Source organism: Necator americanus, chromosome V (genome assembly GCF_031761385.1).
Source record: "Necator americanus strain Aroian chromosome V, whole genome shotgun sequence".
Classification (NCBI taxonomy): domain Eukaryota; kingdom Metazoa; phylum Nematoda; class Chromadorea; order Rhabditida; family Ancylostomatidae; genus Necator; species Necator americanus.
The window spans coordinates 13,494,184-13,512,991 of record NC_087375.1 but is presented as its reverse complement, the minus strand read 5'-3'; the positions used below and the strand labels follow the sequence as shown (position 1 = coordinate 13,512,991).

General features: G+C 37.3%; 1 protein-coding gene across 1 annotated transcript in view; it reads right to left on the bottom strand.

The window, feature by feature from the left end:
- Positions 1-18,808, bottom strand: part of RB195_013773 (uncharacterized protein) — a gene marked incomplete at both ends in the record, with an annotated part of 44,204 nt that overhangs the window by 8,657 nt on the left and 16,739 nt on the right. The window contains 6 exons of the mRNA XM_013451113.2: positions 19-178; positions 233-391; positions 450-629; positions 705-803; positions 1,003-1,122; positions 1,229-1,327. Coding sequence (XP_013306567.2) covers positions 19-178; positions 233-391; positions 450-629; positions 705-803; positions 1,003-1,122; positions 1,229-1,327 — 817 coding nt within the window. The remainder of the gene's footprint in view (positions 1-18; positions 179-232; positions 392-449; positions 630-704; positions 804-1,002; positions 1,123-1,228; positions 1,328-18,808) is intronic.

Sequence of the window (18,808 nt, the reverse complement as noted above, 5' to 3'; positions counted from 1 at the left end):
TTGGTGAGGTGAGCTCACCTCTTCCTGCGCTGTCTAAGGTGCCGTCTGAGAGCGAGAGCAGGTGCTCGCCGACAATAAGTTCAATTCTGTCTAAGGCTAAAATCTTGCCATAGTTCGCCAGAGAGCCGGTCACGGTCAGATTAAGGCTCTCAGCCGAGATTTGTGCCTGGGGCACACGCTAAAGAAACGGGTTGGGAATCTCCATGGTTAGGCATATGTCTACTTTCCAAACCTTGGATGTCTTGATTGTGTCCTTATCGTTGGATTCTCCAATACAGCCATCCACGCCAACATGTACCAGGCTACAATCCAATCGAACTGTCATTCTTCGATTTTCCGATGTCTCATTCGGGAAACATCTTCCATCCAGTTGTAGTTTACGGCCAATAACCTATGTACAGCATCGGTACTTTTCATCTTCCCGTCTATTTTTACTTCTTTCAGCTTACCGTAAACCGATCCGTACTGATAAGCGCTTCAGGCGCTACGACAATGTTTTGACCATGTAACGACAGCCGATCTGCCATTATTTTCGCATTCACGTGCATCGTTCCGACTGTGGCCTCCAGAGTTAGTCGAGCTACTCGGAGCGCTCCAAAAACATCCAGATTTGGACCAGCGATTCCAATCTGAACATTTCTTTTCTCAATCCAGAGCTGCTACGATGTACCGTAGACAATTATGTGCAGTTCGAAAAAATTTACCTGATGAATCCTTGTGTTCATTTCTTTCACTTGCGTTTTGATGTCCTTCTCATGGGAGAGTGCAGATGCATAAACCACGAATTCTGGTTTTCGTTCATGCTGAAAAAACTGGAAAAGAATTGAGAGAAATTTGCTTGTACAATTGCTAGATATAGTGAAAAATATTCCTTTTAAAGAAAGATTAAAGCTTGCGATTTTTTACAATCAGCGTAGAAAAATTCTGAAAATAAAGAAAACCCCCAAAAAAAGCAATTTCAAGAAAATGACACTACAGAAGACGCAAAAATGCACAACAAACCCCATGCTGTACGATAATTTTGTATTGTTGCTGTAGACGTTGTAGTACTAGGTAGTACCCGCCGTGAAGTTCGACACGTTGCAACGGATAGTTCACGAATGTGTCAAGCGGTACAGCAACCTGAAATCGATGGTAGCAGAAGAATAATCTTATAGAAATCATGAAAAATCCTCTTTTATTTCCGTTTTTTTCTCTTCTGGAACTACAGATGATGTCCTACACTTACCTGCACATTCCGTTTGTCCTCGCTCAGTTTTAGCCTTGGTTTAGCTCCTTTTTCTATGCGAATGTTTAGTGAATCTTCTTTAGACGATGACCACATCATCTGAAACAACACGAGTGTAGAGACTTTTTAAGTTTCGGTTAACTAGACTAAGACCAAGAGAAAAAAGGATGGAGAAGGAGAGGAAAGAAAGAGGAAATGGGTCGTAAAATTCAGAACCTAATGGTTTATTTCCAAGCATCAAGCAAGTCCTGCTTCAAATAAATAATAAATTGGAAAATTGGAAAATCGGGAAGATATTTTCCCCGTCGATATGCCTTTTTAAACTTCAACTCGGTACAATTGGTCCTTATTCTTTCTTAGTGGTTTTGGTTAGCCGTTCAAGGAAAGCAAAGGATACAGCAGATCCCTTTAACGGGGAGAGGGGACGGAGTTGTCCAGAGTTCAAGACGGACTCGTCCGTTCTGCGCTAAGGTGATCGCCCAAGCCCCGGTAACCGCTGTTCTACTGTAGCGTCCTGGGTTTGGGAAAGGTTTCCGCCTGAGGATCTCTCGCCTCTGCAGCAGAGGAATCACCTGTCAACAAGCAAGACAATTTGCTAAAAGGACCAACATAACTGTATAAAATTTGGGCAAAATTTTAGTGAGCTCTATTTTTTCTGGTTTCTGTTTTATGGAAAACCTACGGTAGTTCTCAAATAAGTAGATGAATAAATGAATATCCTTGTTTTTTGGATACTATCACAGGTCTAGGAGAAGGTTGAAGAAACTGAACATGTGAGATTCAAAATGCAGACTTTTCGATAGCGTCGTGTAATTGTGTTTGTCAACTTCTAAAATTGGATAATTATGGCGCCTGCGAGAACAAGAAAATACATTGAGAAAAAGTAGTGAATATGTTATTGAAAAGTTAAAAATGCCTCGGTTCCTAGTGATGTAAACAGTACTATACCTACATCCAGTTCTTTACGGGTTACAGTCTAAGAGAATAGAGGAAACTTTTTTCCAGCTCAGCTGCAACCGTGCAGAGGACGATTATAGCGGCGATAGAAATATCGTGGATATTGTGAAATTCCAAGCGATTTATTAGGAACACGAACATTAAAAAATCCGATAACCACCGTCTTATAGCATTAGTCACGGTCGTCGGATGAATTTCCTACGACGTCTGGACAATACTCGGAAACGTTCGACCTACTTTTTTTTTACAATACCCACAGATTCAAGAAACACAATGTATGAGAATACATTAGAAATCACATGCCAAAATTCGTTGGAAAGAAAATCTATGCTTTCTGAGCAACTCCTTCTTTGAAACAAGAAGTCAACACGAGGGAAGTTGGTGAATAGCCGACTGTAAAAAGCAGAATTCTCCCAACCGGTTATAGTTGGCAGTTTCTTACAAGTGGTTGCAAAAAAATTACCAGAACAAAATATTAGTTGGATTCCGAGTTATTTGAAGAGGGCACAAAGTCAGAAGAAGCATGTTTCTACTTTTCCTTCTACTTTTCCTTTAGTTCCAGTGCAAAGAAGTTTGCACCACTGATTTAAAAATTCGTCATTTGAAATGAAAACATTTCAAATGACGAATTTTTAAATCACACAATTCCCAAGATTTTTTTTGCGCTTTCAAATGGATCTTTGGACAGTACACAGTTCCCCGGAGAAAATATTGCTTTTTTTGAGTCTCTCTTACAAAAAAAAAATGCGGTGAAAGAATTAGAAAGCAAACAAACGCTTATCTTCTGTAATAATCATGTCGTACGAAACTTCAAGCACGATTTTATGCAAATAAAACACACTGTAGAGCCAGTGTTTTTGATCGAACGAAGATTTTCACTGGATTCCTTTTTAAACTGCTAGATATTATATCCGAGATAAAATACAGTAGCCACGGTAAGAGGAGAGTACAAATGATAGTGTTAATCAAGGAATTAAAGAAGAATGATATAAAAAAAAAGGAGTCATGCACCTAAATTATGAACTGTTCCTTGATTATTTTTTTAAAGAGTTACAGAGGAACGGAGAACCACTATCAACACTAATGAAATGTTTTGAAGAAACTGTGGAAAATGATGGGTGTGACTGAAAAACGAAGAACAGGTGATAGGTAGCGCCAGTGAAAACTTCAAAGCGGAATAAGTGCACTTGAATTGCCATAAATTTTACGCATTCGAAAATTCTCAAATAGAAATTTGCAGAAGAAAAGGGATATAAAAGAGCAGAAAAGAATCTATAAAGCTAAGGAACTGACTAAACTTAAGCAACATTCCTGATGTTTATAAAATTGGAGGAAATGTGGACGTGCTGCGTTGAATTAGAAAAAGGGCGCCTAAGACCTGACAGTTTCTTACGTGGAAGTTTTGCATGAAAAATAAAGCATACAGGTTGTAAATAAAAATGGAGAACACATTATAGATTGACTTGACCTTCATTTTTTACTTGTTTGTGTGAAAATCTAAGCTAAAAAAAACAAAAGAACTTATAGGCTAAGTCATAGAAAAAGAGAAAAGAGAAGAAAGAAAGTGGAGGACAAATTTTAGAAAAGTCTCGCCTAGTAAGTTATAGGCACGATCTATGTATTTTAAAAAGGCATCACCCCACGAATCTGGGGTGGTACGGATTTCAGGTGGAGTATTCGTATACGGGATAGTAGATTATGGATAGAAGGGTGATCCCGTCCATTTCTTCCTAACTGCTGTAAAAAACGGCCCGGAAGATACGGCGCGTGCACAAGGCTGGCGAGCTCCAGTCGAACTTGTAGAAAATAGAGCACCAGAACGCCCGAAGCAGCATCTTCCGGAACGTTTTTTACGGCAGTTAGGAAGAAATGGACCGCATAAACCCCTTTCCATAATCTACGATCCCGTATACGAATACTCCACCTGAAATCCGAAACAATAGGTAGCACTGCTGACATTGAGAGACTCTCATAATTCCATGCGTATAGGACGGTTCACATGAAGTATTACCTCAGACTGGCGAGAGCATAAGCATTTTGATCACATCCGCGTTGCCCATTTTACTGAATATTAGAAGGATAAAAAGTTCCTAGCGTTAATCAATCCGCTTGGGATGCGCCACCTCGTTCACTTCAATTCAGAATCGTTTGAGGTTTACGGACGTGTAACTGGCCTATACAATGACTTGCGGTGGTTAACCGATGTGTCACGTCAGTGTTTTTATCCTCCCAGACAAGCCTGGTACCAATTTATTGACCCCGAAAGGAACAAGGGCTTGGTGAGGACTAGGGCGGATTCGAACCTCCAATCGATACTGAATATTAAGTCCTTCAATATTAATATATCTTAATAATAGTATTAGTATTATCAATATTTTGTCAGTAATAATAGTATTTCATTATCGCTTATACACTGAATTTTAAGCACCCAATATCAAGTAATTAAGAAGAAAGTGTCTCAGTGGGGTCAGAAAAGTATCCAGAATCCATCCAAGCGAAGGAAAAGAAAAGAACCATAAACTCGACTCTGACTCTACGTAGAATATGTAAAGAAAATGTTGAGAAAATTTTCAGTAGTTCCACCATTTTCTGGAATTAGAAACATTCTCAGAAATACATGAAAAAAAAACATACAAAATTAGAGACTCAGTTGAATAATACTTACTATTACTAAAAATATTTAAATGTTAAATGACAGCAAAATTTTTATAATATCAGTTTTTCGCTGGATACCTATAGCGTTGTGGTAAGAGGACAGCACTATGTCTATGCGATCGCTAATTCGACCCCGTCCTCAGTCCATCAGAACATTCGTCCCTCTAGGACCGATAAACTATAATTAGATCCATCTGGTTCGATAAAGAGATTGTTTTGCTACATCGGTCAAATCCCGAAAGTCACTGTACAAGCCCTATAATCCCTGAATGATTCTAAAATGAAATCGGACGTATTAGCCCACCCCAGCCGAAGTGATCGACGCTCATCGCTTTATTCTTTGTTTTTTAGTTTTTTTATCAGACCACTCGACTGGATTCTAGATAGAAAAGGAGGATATTAAGAAGGATATTAATAGTTAATTTGGAATAGTTCAGTTAGAAGATTCAAAACGTTATTCATTCCATTATTTTGTTTTATTTTACCCACATACATCAATGACGCACGGAAAAAATGAAAGAAAAAGAAGAACATACTCTGTCCAAGTCAGAACAGAAGAGAAACACAAAAAATTCTGGATCCAATTTTTTTTAGACAACGGAGCTTGGGGCCGTCCTTCTAGTGGTGTCATCTCAAACATTTAATAAAAGAGTTTAATGAAGCGAAAACAGTGGGGAGAAAAAAGGTGTGAATACCTCAACGAAAAAACACCCACGACCTAAAATAAACAACAGTTGTTGATTGTTTTCATAACATGTGCAGGACCTGCACACACATACACACGCGTACGCCACCCGTACCAAACAACACAACACAATCGGGAGATGAATGAGTCAAAACCAGTCCCCCGGGTGTTGTTTCAGCGGAACACCATGAATGTCCTCACATCTGCACGAGCCACAATTGTTTTTAGTTGCCACTGATAAGTGATGAAAGGAGCGATATGGTCAGCTGGTGAGGTTTTTCAGCCCTTGAAAATTTCACAACGTTGCTTCCAGATCACGACGTGGGAAAATCGATTTTTCTCCACGACAACACCAATTCTTTCAACTGATCCCAAATAAATTTTTTTCTTCTACCGTGGAGAGCAAAATTTCAATTTACGTCGAGAAATCCGCAAATTGATAGTTCCTCAGAACTTAAAATTGAATAGAATTAGAATTAGAGTTTAAATTTGAATTGAATAACAATTACAATCACAATTATTAATTACAAATTAGTTAGAATAATGATAGTAAACATTTATTTTTACTTTTTTACTTTACTCAACAAATACTCTGAATGTGTACCAAAATTAACAACAATCGCTCTGAGACAGTTAAACTTTCTTAATTTGCTCGTTTTGTTTTTCTCGAATTTACGACTACTTTCGGAATTGTACGAGCACATTGTTTTTATAAAATGCAATAAACGAAGTAAAGTGTGAACAAATGGTGAAAACTGCAGAAACGGAGAGGTATGACCGACCCCACGCAAAAAAGTCCGAGACACATTTGACTATGCTACCGAAAAGTAGTATGATCCATTAATTATTCTGACCATATAAGAGAATAGAGGAAATTTTAAGTTATTCAAGGCGTAAAAGATCGAAAAGGTATTATGACTAATTAATTCATTAATAATTTAGCTTTTTAACCTCTTTCCTAATAAGAGTTTTTTTGCTCGACCAGCACTGAGGCTCTTCTTATCTTCTCTTTTTTGAAAATACTGAATCCTTGTGACCAGAAGAGATTTGGTGAAGAAATTATATATTTAAAGGATTCTTTAATTCCTTCCTATATTTTTCGAAAATCGACATGTTACCAAAACATTTTTTTTGCAAAATGTTGTAATTCTAAGTCACCTGTGCTCCTGTTGTTCGACGATTTGGTAAGACGAGCCAATTTCAAAAATTAATATATATTACCACAAATATAGTATGTAATTTACCCCCCCCCCCCCTCCTTTCTCTTTCGCTTACCTTGAAACGCTGTTTATCCACTCGTGAACGAAAGAATTGAAATTTAGCAGGCATAATACAACGTACAGAAGCACCAGTGAGCGTCTAGACCGGGGCGCAGAGAACTCTCCGAAGTCCGCAACTACACAAACCAGCATCATTGCTCTTTTCGATTTGCACGAAATCATCACGAACAGAGCGTGCAAAGAGAGGAATTTTCTTGCGAAACAGGAAAATTGCCCGATAAAACACTGGGATTTTCCCCACGCTAATCGTTCCACGACCAGTTCATTTATCCGTAAAGAAAATACGCAGATCAAGGGAAAAAGTGCAATTAGTCAAACATCACTTGAAGAGCGCAAACTTGTAGAATTGTGATCTTGTTTTATTGATTGATTGGTTGATTGCTGGCTCAGCAGTGCTATTGTGTGCCTCACCGGAACCGATATTCGCATAGTTTTCGTAGTGATTTATATGAATGACCGCTAGTTTTCTCCTCTACATCTCTGACATTTGAGATCTAATTTGACACGTGAGCCACGCATATCTTTCAATTGTAGTGGATATCGTTTGTTTTACAATAAAGCGATGAATATGGAAAATAAATAGGGATAATTTTTTTATAAATCGTAGTAATAGGTAAATGGAAGTATTTAAACACAAATATTACTATAGATACGAACCGTATTTAGATTCAAATGTTAATAAATTACTGTATACTACCATATTTTCCATTTATTCATGCGACATTTTCTTTTTTTGTTCATTATTTATACTAAATGTTCATGCAACACTTCATATTTATACTCCACATATAATTGAGGATCACATCAAAAAATCTTGAATAGCTTATGAAATAGTTTTGTCGGTTTACTGTGCTAGTAATTATTAGTATTTTTATTAATTAGTAGTATGTGCACTACGATACATTATAAATTCGTAAATGAGCTAAATTCATTTCATATTCATATTTCGAAATCGGTTTTAGTCATTTTTTTATTTTTTTTTTGCAGTTCAAATCCATGAGTTCAACCGCAATAAAGGTTACAATAGTTAGTTGCTATGAGAAAAATAAAGTGAAATAAAATAAATCAGTAAAATAAAATAAAGCAGAACTTTTTAATCTCGAGAAATCCTACACGGTCGGGAAAAGAAAATGGACGAAGTCAGGGATCGAGGATCACCGCATTCGTAGTATTCCAATAATTAGGGTAAGTTAACACGAGGCTTTGAAAATACAATTTAGATACACAGTAAAACTGTCTGCTAAATTTCCAAGTACCCAAGGCTGGACGATGGCGAGGCGCCAACAAGAAAGTCACAGACTTCTCAGGAAATTGAGATGTAACCGGTGAGTTCAGGATAACCAAAAAGTTGACAAATAAGTCGACTTAAAATATAATTTAATAATCTAATAAATGTTATAATGAAGCAAATGAAGTTGTTGACAATTGCAAAAATTTCAGGTTAAACAGAATCAAGGGAGCTGAACACGTACCACTAAGCCTGGGATTGCGCCTAGGCTCCCAAGGAGGTTACGTAACTGAGAACCTACCATATGGCGGGCGTGGATTAATAAGCTTAGCGCGCAATAACGGATTCTGATCGAGGAGTTCTTGCTGGATAAGCGTCAAAAAATCCCAGAGCCGACTTTGTCACAAAGAACAGGGGTTGTAAATCATAGGGACAAAGATCAGGGCGAGACAAGAAGTTCGCCGCGCTTAACTACCGTATCAGCTTAACTGATGAAGAGTTGAATCAGTCCCTTGGCTACTCCAAACCACTGTAGTACATACGCTGGCAATATGCCAAGCCTCGAAGATCGCTCTACGTCCCTGATCGTCTTAGTCATCGCAAAACAAAGCGACGAAGTTCGATGGGAAGCGTTGCGGTCAACGAGGAGGCTGTTGGAGCCGACAGGACGGCCGTGAAAGTAATGGATGAGGCGCTGACAACAACATGAAAGGGGAGGGTGGTGTGAGATCATGCGAACGATACGAATGTGCATGAGAATCGGCTGGCAATTTCTTCCCGCAGCAACTCTGGGAAGAATTACTCCTGTCTTCTTGTTTATCCACCTGTTTACCAGTTCATCTTCTAACCTTATCATGCAGAAATTGTCGAACTCTAATTAAGACATTAGACCATTAGACAATGGTGAAATGGATCCAGTTGAAAAAAGATACATGAGGAGAGCAAATAATTCTAAATACAAGTGCAGTCACATAATTACGGCATACCAGCCACTGGTCCCTCGCCGAGCTCTTAATAAGGAAACACAAGCGTTTTTTAGAAGATTTTGGAATTTTGTTGGATTTTTGCTTCTTTTTGTTGAATTACCATTTTTAGGTAGAAGCTATCAAGGAACTTTTGGCTGTATTTTTCCTCTATTTGTGACACGCATTTGAATGGTGCAGTGCAGCACAGTCGGTGAATGATTGGGATGTGACTGCATAATCGGTGGTTCGAAATTCCCCCAGAACCAACCAAGTCTTTCATGCGGCTGCAGGCTTCAATAAATTGGTACCGGATATGTTTAAGAGAATGAGGAATAACGGCTGAATACGAAAAAATAAAATCATTGTTTGGTTGGCGTACACGAGCCATTGTAAGGGCGCACATAAGTTCACAAGTTTTGAAATGAAATCGAGTGTATCCCTATGGGCATTGATCAATGTGAGGCACTTTTTTCTCTACTTTATCATTTATTCACTTGTGTCGTAAAAAATATTTAAGTATAAAATGATAAAGGATAAGGTTTCTGGCGTTAATCAATCCGCTTGGGATGCGCCTCCACGTTCAAATCAGAATAGTTTGGCGTTTACTAACGCTTGTCTTGCCTATACAATGACTTGCGGTGGCTAGCCGATGGGTCAAGCCAGTGTTTTTATCCTCCCAAGGAAGTCTGGTACCAATTTGCCGACTTCGGATGGATCAAAGGCTTGGTGAGCACTAGGGTGGATTCGAACCTCCGATCGATCGTGCAGGAAGCGGAACCTCTAACCGCTACACCACACCCGCCCCTATTTAAATATATTCCATGATAATTGTCGAACTAATTTTAAATACAATAAGTACAGGCAATGAAGAATAGTAACGGGACTAACGAGAAGTTGTTAATAGTTAAGTTATTAGCTGTCAATTATGCATACCGAAAACTGCTTTTAATTTGAAAAATTTTAAAAAATTCCAAAATCATAATATTTGGCTTTTCGAATCCTACTAACTTTATTTTTCTAATAATAGAAATTTCGGGAAAATAATTGAAAACAATACGGGCCTACTAGAATTGAACTCCGCTCAACATTTTATTGTAGATGATTCACGCGAGATTTTTCAATTTTGTATTTTTTTTCGCAACTTCCTGCCGAATGACCTTAGAAATTCCTATTTTTTCCACGCACTAATTAACCGTACACTACAAGGTTAATGTGATTTACGCTGAGCACATTAAGAAAGTTCATTACGATAGGGTGAAGAAAAGACACAAGAAGAACTAGTTTGTACTTGAGGAAAACTAGAAAATTTTGCAGAAACCAAGAGAAAACTACGGATTTTTTTGCTCTGTCAACTCAGAAGAATTCAATTTGTTCAAAAATTCGAATCTGAATAGTACTCTTGATAAAGGGCGAATAACAATGCGTGTGTTTGCATGAAAACTTCCAAATTTTCCTTTAGTTTGAAAGAAAAACGAATTAAACTCGATATTATGTTGCAAAACTTTGATTTCTAGAACTTTTTATATGAGAAGAAAAGCAGTCTTTTCGTAATCTTGAGAAACTAATGACTATGATTTAGGTCAGAGACAGGTAAGATCCAAACCGTTGTGCCTAGCAGTGCTCTTCTTACTTTTAATTGTTCTCTCATAACCAATTAAACTACTACATTTTTCGATGGCATTATTACATGTGACAGGAGTTCAAAAAATCTCTTTTTTCAATGAAAAAAATTCACACCGAGGAAAAAAAAAGAAATTTTCTGAGACAGAAAAACTAATCCAGCAACACAGCACTGGACTTTTCAGGATCGCTGCTGCAGATAGGCTCAAATGAGTGTGGAATAACGGAGCGAATCGACCAACTAATCAGATTTGACTCCAAAGCTGAGTCTAAAGACCGTTTGACGACGTAACGGAAGTTCTACACATAGAACCCAGTAGTCACATATGTTTTATTTGAAAATTCATGTTTGAAACATTCCTGCATCACACAAAAATCAACAAAACGCCAGAGGAATGCTTTGAATCCTCTAAGATTTTTTTTGTTTAAGAAATTAAAATTGAAAAATAAAACAAATAAAAACTTTTTATTCAGAGAAGAACTTTGTGTTGTAAATGAATGGATGTCAAATGCAAATGTTCATTGCTTGAGATTTTCTTTCAAAAAAAGGAATGAGGCCCAGCTGTATGTCAAGAGGTTCGAGAAGCAGACAAATGGAAAAATTTACTTGATTGGCTATATTTGTGAAGAAGAAAAGTAAAATAAAATTTATGATTGTTCGAAGAGGCAGCATATTTCACAAAATTAGTTAAATAATATATAAAAAGTAAATAGTAAGAGTCAATCAGTAAAAAGTATGGGCACCAGTTTTAGCCCTATTTAAGATGTTTTCCAAAAGAACCGAAATACCATGCTGTAATATTCAAATCCGTCACGAAGCTAATAGACTTGACCGTACGCAAAAATGCACAATGTGTCAGAGACATTGTCACTTGGCCACGACCCGCCCCCGTCACGACATCTGGCTTTTCATATTTAGACGCGCGTATTTTTCAAGTGTGGATCGTTTACTACTGCGCAGATGTGTGTCCTTCGTGAGAAAAAACCCACTGGGACGACATTTCTCCGCCAAATGTTGTATACAGAAGAACATAAAAAGTATACAACAAAGGTTTTCCGACCTAGGACCTTTTCTGGCACATATGTTGAGGAAATAATGTAAGGATCGCCGGAAAACAGCAGAAAAACTACAACAAAGTGCAGGATGCAAGGTGGACTGGCGTAGATGGCCGTTGCAAAGTTGTGCGTCTGACGTAATTACGGACGACGCACACCACAGTGTGACAAAGAGGTCTGATAGATGAATCCACGCGCAGATGTATGCGAATCGAAAAAGAAAGCGACAATGTCAAGGACAATGTACACCGATTAGTGAAAGCTATTTTTGACCACACTCATAGAAGGGTATTACACGAAATGCTACAGTAATCAAATTAATTTGCTCTTTAACTACAGTATTCGTCCAAAGTAAAAGGAAGAAAAGCAAAAAGTATTATAGCAAGTTACGTTGGAAATTGAAAAAATAAAGCTAAAATGCAATAATCAACAGAGTATTCGCGGGATAAAAATTTTAGAGAAATTTGTTCTGGAACAATAAACGATGCAGTCATAAGAATATGCAAAAATTCAAGACGCGAACGTCAACGTATCCCATTTTGGCAAAAACTTCACTGAAAAAAAAAAAAACAAAACAGCATTCAGGATATTCAGCACGACTAAAAATATTTCCACCAATAAATTAATTCTTTTTGTTTTACTACGTTTTTCTTCAGTAGGATAATCATACTGTCACTAAATTTACGGCACTGCTGTCGCCGAAGAAAGTTCAAGATTGTTGAAAATTTGAAGGGTACTAGTTATGATATTTCTGTTTCCGCATATTCTGAGAACAGCTGAGGAATTACAAAGGCAAGGCATCTATCCATAATCCAGTAGTCTGCAACGAGTCCCATTAACTATTTACTTACATTTTCGGACCGTTTTATTGCCCTCGTCGGCGCCAACACCGTTCACATTCGTTTCTTCACCTAATAATCGTCATCCAAAAAGTTGTTTTCGGAACATTTCTCATTGTTGACGTCGAGAATCCCATTGCATGGAGAAATTTTATTTTCTAAGTCTTTATAGAGGAGAAATAAATGGAAAAAATAAAAATGAGATATTTGCGCTGTAATAATCGCAATCAACAGAGAAAAATCCTAGTAGTTTCGCTGACGCTCCGCGAAGCTGTAAAGACTATTTCTTAATTTCCAATGAAATTAAATAAATTTTAAGGTGCTACTAGACTAATTACTAATTAATACTAAACTAATTTAGAGCTTTCACTTTGTACCCTTCACTACTATTTATTATTTACAGCTCTACATAATTACTGCTACTAAATATTCTTCTATTCACCATTTATTTATCCGTTTTTGTGAAAAAAATGCAGTCATGAAAAAAGATTCGCAAACGAAACAGATTCGTTTTCTTCAGAGTTTCTTCATCCAGCGAACGTCAACGGAAACAGCCAGAGGGAGACAGCATTGATCATCATCACACATTATTCTTATCAGTTCGGGCCATCACTTCTTTAATCGCGGCTCCTTTGAGCGAACTGACTTAAAGTCGTACGAGTTCTCATGATTTCAGTTCGTATAATATTCGCGGAAGTTCTCCACGTTTTCGAGACGAGACGTTGAGATTTGCGTTGTAACTTTTCGTACATGTCGCTACGCACGTCCATACAACGAACGGCGCTCGTCAATCTGCGGCGCTTTGCAAGCGCGGTCGCCGCCGACGCGGACAGCAGAGAAATGAAGCGAAAAAGCTCGTGGCGTGGACGAGATGGTCAGCGCCGTTTGACATGCGCTGACATCTGAAGCGCTCCGCGTTAGCTAATAAATCCACTAGAACGGGTTCACAACGCGTTCCTCTTCCTGCTTCCGAAGAAACCGTTGGTTTTCCCAGAGGAGACTTCTCCCGTCCCAACTGTCCCGCATGGAGAGAGTAGAGCGTGACTCCCGTGACTAACGTATATTGAACTCTAAGAACAGGAAGAGCGACGTGGTGCGAACGATTCCCGATTTGTTGGCGTATCTCGAAAAATGTGTGGAAGGATCAGTTTGAAACTGAAAGTGAAGAAACGATGTTTATGGAGAAGACATGCGTTCCGAACATCCATCAGTGACCATTAAATGATAGTGAAATCACTGAGATCACAAAATTAAAGTTAGAGAAATAGACTGCTACATCCGAAAAAATAATATTTTAATAATTTGTACGAAAAAAAACAATCTAAGCGTTTCTCGCAGTCTATTCTTCTGATTGTTCTTTTTATAGTTTAGTTTTATTTAGTTCCAATCGCAGCTTTAACACCTCTATCATCTGTTTAGGTTTTTAACGTGACAATGGCGTATATTATAGGCAAATAAAACAAACAATAGAAAAAATGGCGCGATTTCAAATTTTCAAACCATCTCCCTCCCCCCTCCCCCATTGCGAATGCAAAGCTTTCAACCATGAAATTTATAACCGCGCCTGCACGCGATGATAGTTTACGAAACTCGTTTATATATGGGTTTTTACGAGAGAATTCAAAAGAAAAAAGTGAAGCAGCGTAGTCGATACGGTAGTAGTAGACCTTTAATAAAAAGTAGGGAAAAATAAAATAGGAGTGGGTAGAACAAACTCGTCGATTGCGATATAGTGGGATCAACGGATGAAAATCGATTCGTAAGGGAAATCAAAAAAAAACAGCAGTTTTTACAGTGATATATTATTTGAAGAAGAAAAATCAGGGATTCTGACACTTTATGTAAAAATCCCCGTAATTTAGATAGCACAAGCAGAACGATAACGATTTCTCTCTGAAAACGTAATAATAATTTCTCCAAAAGTGGAACTGATAACAAGAAGGCATAAAAACACTCTCATTATGATTCGTTTGCGTTTTCGAAAGAAAAAGGTTGCAGAAGACAGGTGGTGAAAATAGATAAATAGGTGGCGCACATAAAGCGGCCATACGCGGGCAGAAAGCCAAACCGGGAGGGACCTTTAAGGATGGGAAGGGGGTATCCGAAACGGAGCGCAGCTGCGTGAGAATGAGACTAGAAGACCACCTACTTTGATAGATTCCATATAGCACTGCTTCAGGTCCTGTTTTACCCTCCATGGACTCATTTTCTTTGAAATAAATTTGAGAACTTTAAATTTCCCCACCTTTTTAAGAAAATGCGCTTTTTCCAAATATTCTGTTAGCCTATTCTTATAAGTTTTGATGCATAAAAATAGAGGAGAGATGATTATTTTTATAAATAAAGCAGAAAAACGCAACACGAAAGCCAAGACATGGGGATCAAATGGAAGAGGATTGATCCACAAAAGAAACCAAGAAAAAGTTGATCAAAATGAGCAAATCTGAAGAAAATAAGAAAAATAATGCTAGTGAAAACTCTTGCAGCAAACTGAATATAAATAAAATAAATAATTAAACAGAAAAACAACGCAGTTCTCATATCGAAAAAAAAAACTTGTATGGATATTTGGAGAAAAAAAAACAAATACGACTTAATGTGATTCTCAGTAGAGTTAGGAAATTTCTACCAACACAAAAACACCTCCAGAAAACTAGCCTCTTCTGTAAGACTGGTTCTGATTTTATGACTTAATCGTTTGCAGCATCCAGTAATTAGGCAAAAGAACACAAATCAAAGAGTAGGATGACTCATACAGTACAGTATGCAGAGCCGACTTCTGGAACTCTGGAACTAGAAGAAATGGAATGGATTGAAAGATTTAATGGGCGATACGGATCTCCGATTTTTGAACTACTGAAAGAAGACTTAAATACGATCTACATATCTTTTGTAGAATTAAATTATTTTTGTGTAATCATATTTCACGAAGCAACAGCTGATCGCCTACCGATATCACTCTCTTAAAACGACGTATTTATAGTGAAATCCGATCTGGAGTCTTTTAAATATTTTCGTTTTCGTATCTGAATAGCCTTAAAATTTGGGAATCCTTACTTATTCTAGAGTATCCAGTTTCTGCATTCAAATCCTACTCTAGTGCATATCTAATAATTCTAAATAAAATAAAATAAAATAAATAAAATTGAAAACAATAATGATGATATAATAATATTCGTAATAATATTTATTTATTCATTCATCTGAATTATCCCCGTTCTTTTTTTGTACTCTTCATTTACTTACATTTTTAGGCACTCAGACATTTCCCACTCCATCTTCTCGTCACTTCCTTTGATTCATCTTCTGACTTTCATCCTTACATTTATAATAATAATATAATTAATAGGAATGAATGTAAATGAAAATATAAGTAAATGAATGAAAATGAGGAAATCCTTACAACGAGTCGGACATGCAAAATCAAGAAGATGCACGGAGATTGAGAATTCCCTCCATTTCGTTACCCGTTAGATCTTGCGACAAGCCGAGTTTCTAACTAAGCACAGCTGAACATGGTATAAAACCTTCAAAGATTAGTAAATTGCTCGTTCGTTTGATGATTTTCTAAGCTAGATGTTTCTCAGTGATCCACAAATTACATATTTCTAACAAAATCGCTGGAAATTTGCTTTAAAAAAACTTTAAAATCCCTTTCTTTGCATCTTAAGAATCTTCCAGACCTTCGAGAAGCCCTCGAAAAAAGAGATAAACTTAAGCATGGTGGAGTACATCAATCAGAGCGTAATATGTGCGTAAAGAAACTTTTTCTCGTCTAAACCCATGTCAACAATCTCACCTACTTTACAAAGACATTCATCGTCGGAAAAAAAATTGGAGAGGAAGAAAAAAATGAAAAAAACGCTAAACAAAATGGTATTTTGTCTTCTCTTTTCTCTTCTCTTCCCTCCCACTAACAACAGCTGTTCATTCACGGCGAGAAAAAAGGTCGTAAAAAAGGTGCATTCTTCTGCTGGTTTTTCTATTGAACACATTACGGACAACACTAATGAATTCACGACATCGCGAGGAATGCGCAGTTGTCAGTCGAAAAATTGCTGCCGGCCGGGAAGCAACGCATTATTTTATGAATCTTTCTGTTAACAAGTAGTAATTCTCTTCAAAAATGATGTCTGACTGGTTTCAGAGTCATTTATGCCGTGGTGAGTTCAAATGAAGAAGTGAACCGAGGGTGTGGTTCATTCAAATGACATCTCTATTTCAGCCATTGCGAATTTCGACGATTTTTGCTTCGTGTAGAGATTAGCGCTAAATCTACTAAATGGACGAGAAATTGGCGGCAGTGGTAGTTTTTTGCGCTTTTTCCATGTTCTGATGTCAGACTAAATTCAGAAAAAATCTAACACAAACTTACGTGGCTGGATTTAGTAAGGCAATAATGAATGAATAAAGAAAAATCCTAGATGATCTTTTCACTTCCTCTAGAACTTCGAGAAATAAACGGGGATTTTTCGCGGATGGCGGAGCAAATTCAACTACGAATTCCGTTGGTCCTGGAGCGGCCACCAGGAAACACCTCCGTTTGTTTCGCTGGCCTCATACAACATGAGTCACCGATTCCGTGAACAGAATCCGTAAAACACATTAACGATCAACAGGAATGGAAAAAGAACAAAAAATGTCATACGTGAATTTTGGAAAAATTCCAAGAAAAACTTGTGTTCTTTGCTTATCTTCAAAAAGAAAAAAAAACATTCATTGGTTACATAAAGGGCAGACCATCTGTTTAACCACATGTAAATAAAGATATCCGAGCTATTAATTTCGCTCCACAAAAACTTCTGCCCTTTTTGCTTATCGAAAAGAAACAATGCAGGGTTGCTAGCCAGTCCTATCGGCGCTTTTCCTTCGACCGCTGAAAATGGTTGCCCTTTGGAGATGGAAAAAGAACTACATGCTACATTTACGACGCCTTTTTAGCGTAGTCATCTGAGTTTCCGTAATCGTTGCTGATAATCTTTTTGTTCAAAAAACATAACTGATAAGGTCCACTCATATTCTCTGGGAGCTAATTTTGAGGGAAAAAAAACGTCTAGAAAAAACCTTTCAAGCAGGTGTAGACACCTTCACTATGAGGAATTCGTGCGTAAGAGGTCCGGCTGCTTTGAACGAAAGCGACTGAGGCAGAACAACGGTATAAATGTAGTGTTGCTGAGTCATTAGCGAGGAGAAATTGCTCACGATGTGGTGCGAACGGGAAAAAAAGAAGGAAAAAACGAAGACGATGAAAGAGAAGCAGCAATTACCACGAAGGGTAGCGGGGAACAGAACTACGAAAAGTGGTGTAGCTAAAAAGAAACGAAAAACAACTCTGTTTTCAGGATTTTTTAAAAAAACAAATTAAATTCCACAATTAAAATTCCCATAGAATTTGCCTCCAAATATTCTTGGTGGTGGATCCACAAAACAGAAAAATTAAATTAAATTTTCAAGGGCATGCATGCAATTTTGCTCACTTGTATCAGAAAATACCAGAGGTTTGCACGTGAGAACAATGACTGCAAGAAAGGGGAAAAGTGAGGGGAAAATTTAAAACTCTCCACTTTTTTTTTATACCACTAAAGAGCGCCTCGACTTGAAAAAATACGAAAATTTCCAAAAAAAAAATCCCGATTACACTAAGGACAGATGATACTGTCGATAAATTAAAGTAAGAATAAAAGTAAGAGAATCCAGCGATCAAACAGAAAAGGCTTTCCATTACTTTAATATGGGATCATGTGAAACAAAGCGTAGAGACTCCTTTACAAGAGGTGATCAGATAGCTAGCCCCACTATTTTGTTAAATTTGTGGAATTTCTGTAAAGTGAAGTTTTGTAATTTGTAATGCAAGCGCAACATTTAAATTGCAATTCTACTTTGCGAATTTTCGTCAAATTGTGGAAAGATAATAAAAATAACGGAAATAACTAAAGAAAAGCTAATTCGATTAATTGATGTTGTCGAGCTGATAGAAGTAGAAGTAGAAGATAGAAGAAGTAAAAACGCAAATCCTAGAAATTTTACAAAAGAATATTTGAATGTATGACCAAGTACATAAAAAAAAGTGCATTTTTGATTCTCAATCGAGCGAAGCGAAAAGAAATTGAGAGGAAAAAACAACAAAAAACGAGAAGGATTCCCTCTTATTAAATTAGTGTAGAAAAATTAAATTTGGAAATTTTTTCGATTTTGATTCGTTTGATTTTTCCGCGCAATGATGGAGAAAACTTTGAAAATTACGCGAATGAAAATTAAAAACTGGAAACCAGTATTTTTGCGCCTCAATTAAATT